Source organism: Solanum tuberosum, unplaced genomic scaffold (assembly GCF_000226075.1).
Source record: "Solanum tuberosum cultivar DM 1-3 516 R44 unplaced genomic scaffold, SolTub_3.0 scf00441, whole genome shotgun sequence".
NCBI classification, from domain to species: domain Eukaryota; kingdom Viridiplantae; phylum Streptophyta; class Magnoliopsida; order Solanales; family Solanaceae; genus Solanum; species Solanum tuberosum.
The window spans coordinates 83,147-85,760 of NW_006239381.1; the positions used below are offsets into that span (position 1 = coordinate 83,147).

Below are 2,614 nucleotides of genomic sequence, written 5' to 3' on the forward strand. Positions count from 1 at the left end.
TACTATAAATCATGATAATTGACAACATAAAATATTTCAAAAATGTTGTATGTGGGTAGTCTTATTATGCCTTAAATAGCGTCAAAGAAAGTACATGTTTGTGATAAAAAAACTTATTCATTTATCCACGCAAACAATAGCTTCAAAAACTCGATTATTAGCCCCAAAATATACCATTTATATTATTGGGCCCGTGCTCTAGTTAATATAATACAAGAGAGTAGAATAAATTACCATTTCAAATTTCGTCATACAGGCGGTAGGATGACACATAACCTATAGATCATTATATGCATATTATGTTCGTATATAGTAAAGTATATATACTATGTACTCCAATGATCGGAACCGTATATTTAGAATACACAACAAAAAATGAACGTTCAGGATGTAGCTTTACATTGACATGGTACGTACCAGAGTGTGTGTGAACAAAAGGTGGATGATGAATTGCATGATGGTGTATATGAGAAAACATTTGATACTACTCTTCTGGCATTCAAATTGCGTTATTATTTTAATCAGACTACTCTATTTTTCCATTTCCACTTTATTGAAAAAGCCGGTAATCATTCCCATCCCCATGTCTCTCCTTCTCCAGCTATTATAGTCTTTCCATATTTCTCTCCCCTCTTCCATCTATCTAGCTACCTTCCCTATATATATATATATATATACACATAAAGAGATTAACTAATATAGTCAGCAACTAGAAATCAAAATGGGTAGAGCTCCCTGCTGTGACAAAGCCAATGTCAAGAGAGGACCATGGTCACCTGAAGAAGATTCAAAACTCAAGGCCTATATTGAGCAACATGGAACTGGTGGTAATTGGATTACCCTTCCCCAGAAAGTAGGTGAGTAACGATCAATTTATCTAAAAGTTTAAACTGAAAGATCAAATGGTTACTTAATTATATCTTCCATTGCACGTCCTACTAGTTAGTATATATTCGAACACTAATTTCTATATATATTATCTTGCTTCTATTTGCACAAATTGAGGTTTAATTTTTAATTCATGTTGTTTTTATATGGTTTAAATTTAGGTCTCAAGAGATGTGGGAAGAGTTGTCGGCTTAGATGGCTGAATTATCTCCGGCCAAATATCAAGCACGGAGAGTTCACTGATGAGGAAGACAACATAATCTGTACTCTCTACATGAGTATCGGTAGTAGGTACTTATTTTTCAATTCTAGGGTTACTCTCAAGGTTATTGCATAAGTTATTTTTCCCCTTAATTTCTATAAAGGTAATTTAGAGTCTTGATCAGTAATTCATTAACATATTATAATTTTTCAATATAAAAGGTGGTCAATTATTGCTGCACAATTACCTGGGCGAACGGATAATGATATCAAGAACTACTGGAACACGAGGTTGAAGAAAAAACTACTACTATGCAATAAGCAGCGAAAGGATCATCGGCCACGGACCGGATCATACATTAATCATAATAAGCTAGAGATGATGAAGGAACACGAAAATTTCTTTGCTACTCATCAAACTATCAATAATACATATTCTTGGCCTTCACAACAAATACTCTTCTCTACACTAATTGCACCACAAAATCATGACCTGGCAGAAAGCAGCAGTGCAAACAGCCACAACTTTCAATATTCCACTACTGATCAGGTTTATTTCTCCCAAGATCAATTGTGTCAAATTAGCTCCACCAATCAGCTTGCATCGATGAATCTCGTAAATGGCAATACTTGTAACTCTTCTGTGATGATAAGCAATGGCTATTACCCTAGCAACGGGGTCGTTATCAACAACGGTCTACAAGAGTATAACAATTACAATTCTGTTGGGCTGGATCATGACGCGCTCAATAGTACTCATTCTCAACAAGTAGATAAAAGTGTTTTGGAAATGGTCAATAGTAGCACTATTAGTACCACATCACAAGATCAAAGTACAAGCTGGGAAGAATTGAGTCCTCTTGTTAATTATCCTCCATCAGTATTCGAAACCGTATCACCTTACTATGTATTTGAAGAGCAAAGGTACATGGGGTTGTTGAAACAGTAAAACATTAATTTTAGCCACATATATATTATGTAACTTTCCAAGTTTCAGTCGACTTTTCAGTGTGGTGCCTATTCACTGAAACTTAGGGATATGTTTGGTTACTTTCCACTATCACTTTCATATATCTTGATTACTACTACTACAGTATTGAAAAATTCTTTGTATTTTCTCGATATATGTGCACATATATTTATTTTTTCTGTACGTGTTATGCTTTATTAGATTATTTTTTTGTACTAGTTCATATGGTTGTTGTGAATATGGTATCCTAGAGATAGAGACCTGCAGTACTAGTTTACATCATTGTACGTCCTAATACTATATATGGACACCTGCTGTGTTAGTTTATAGGGACCATAAACTAGAGCTAGGATCTGAAGCTTATAAATTATGTATTCTAATATTTTTAAGTCGATTTAAATCGATTCGGTAGGCAACACCTTTCCCATAGTACTGTTTTTGGATATCATAATTTTCAGTTTAATACATAGAGTTTGAAGTGTATATACGACAAAAGCATTTAGGTGATAATCTCTATTGGAAAAGGGAAATGGCAATGAAAGTTGGAAAGGTACT

General features: G+C 34.2%; 1 protein-coding gene across 1 annotated transcript; it reads left to right on the plus strand.

The window, feature by feature from the left end:
- The first annotated feature begins 503 nt into the window (after window positions 1-503).
- Window positions 504-2,211, plus strand: LOC102583173 (transcription factor RAX3). Its single transcript, XM_006363733.2, has 3 exons — window positions 504-857; window positions 1,050-1,179; window positions 1,312-2,211. The coding sequence occupies exons 1-3, from the start codon at window positions 722-724 to the stop codon at window positions 2,036-2,038; spliced, it is 993 nt and encodes a 330-aa protein (XP_006363795.1). The 5' UTR covers window positions 504-721; the 3' UTR covers window positions 2,039-2,211.
- Window positions 2,212-2,614: the final 403 nt, after the last annotated feature.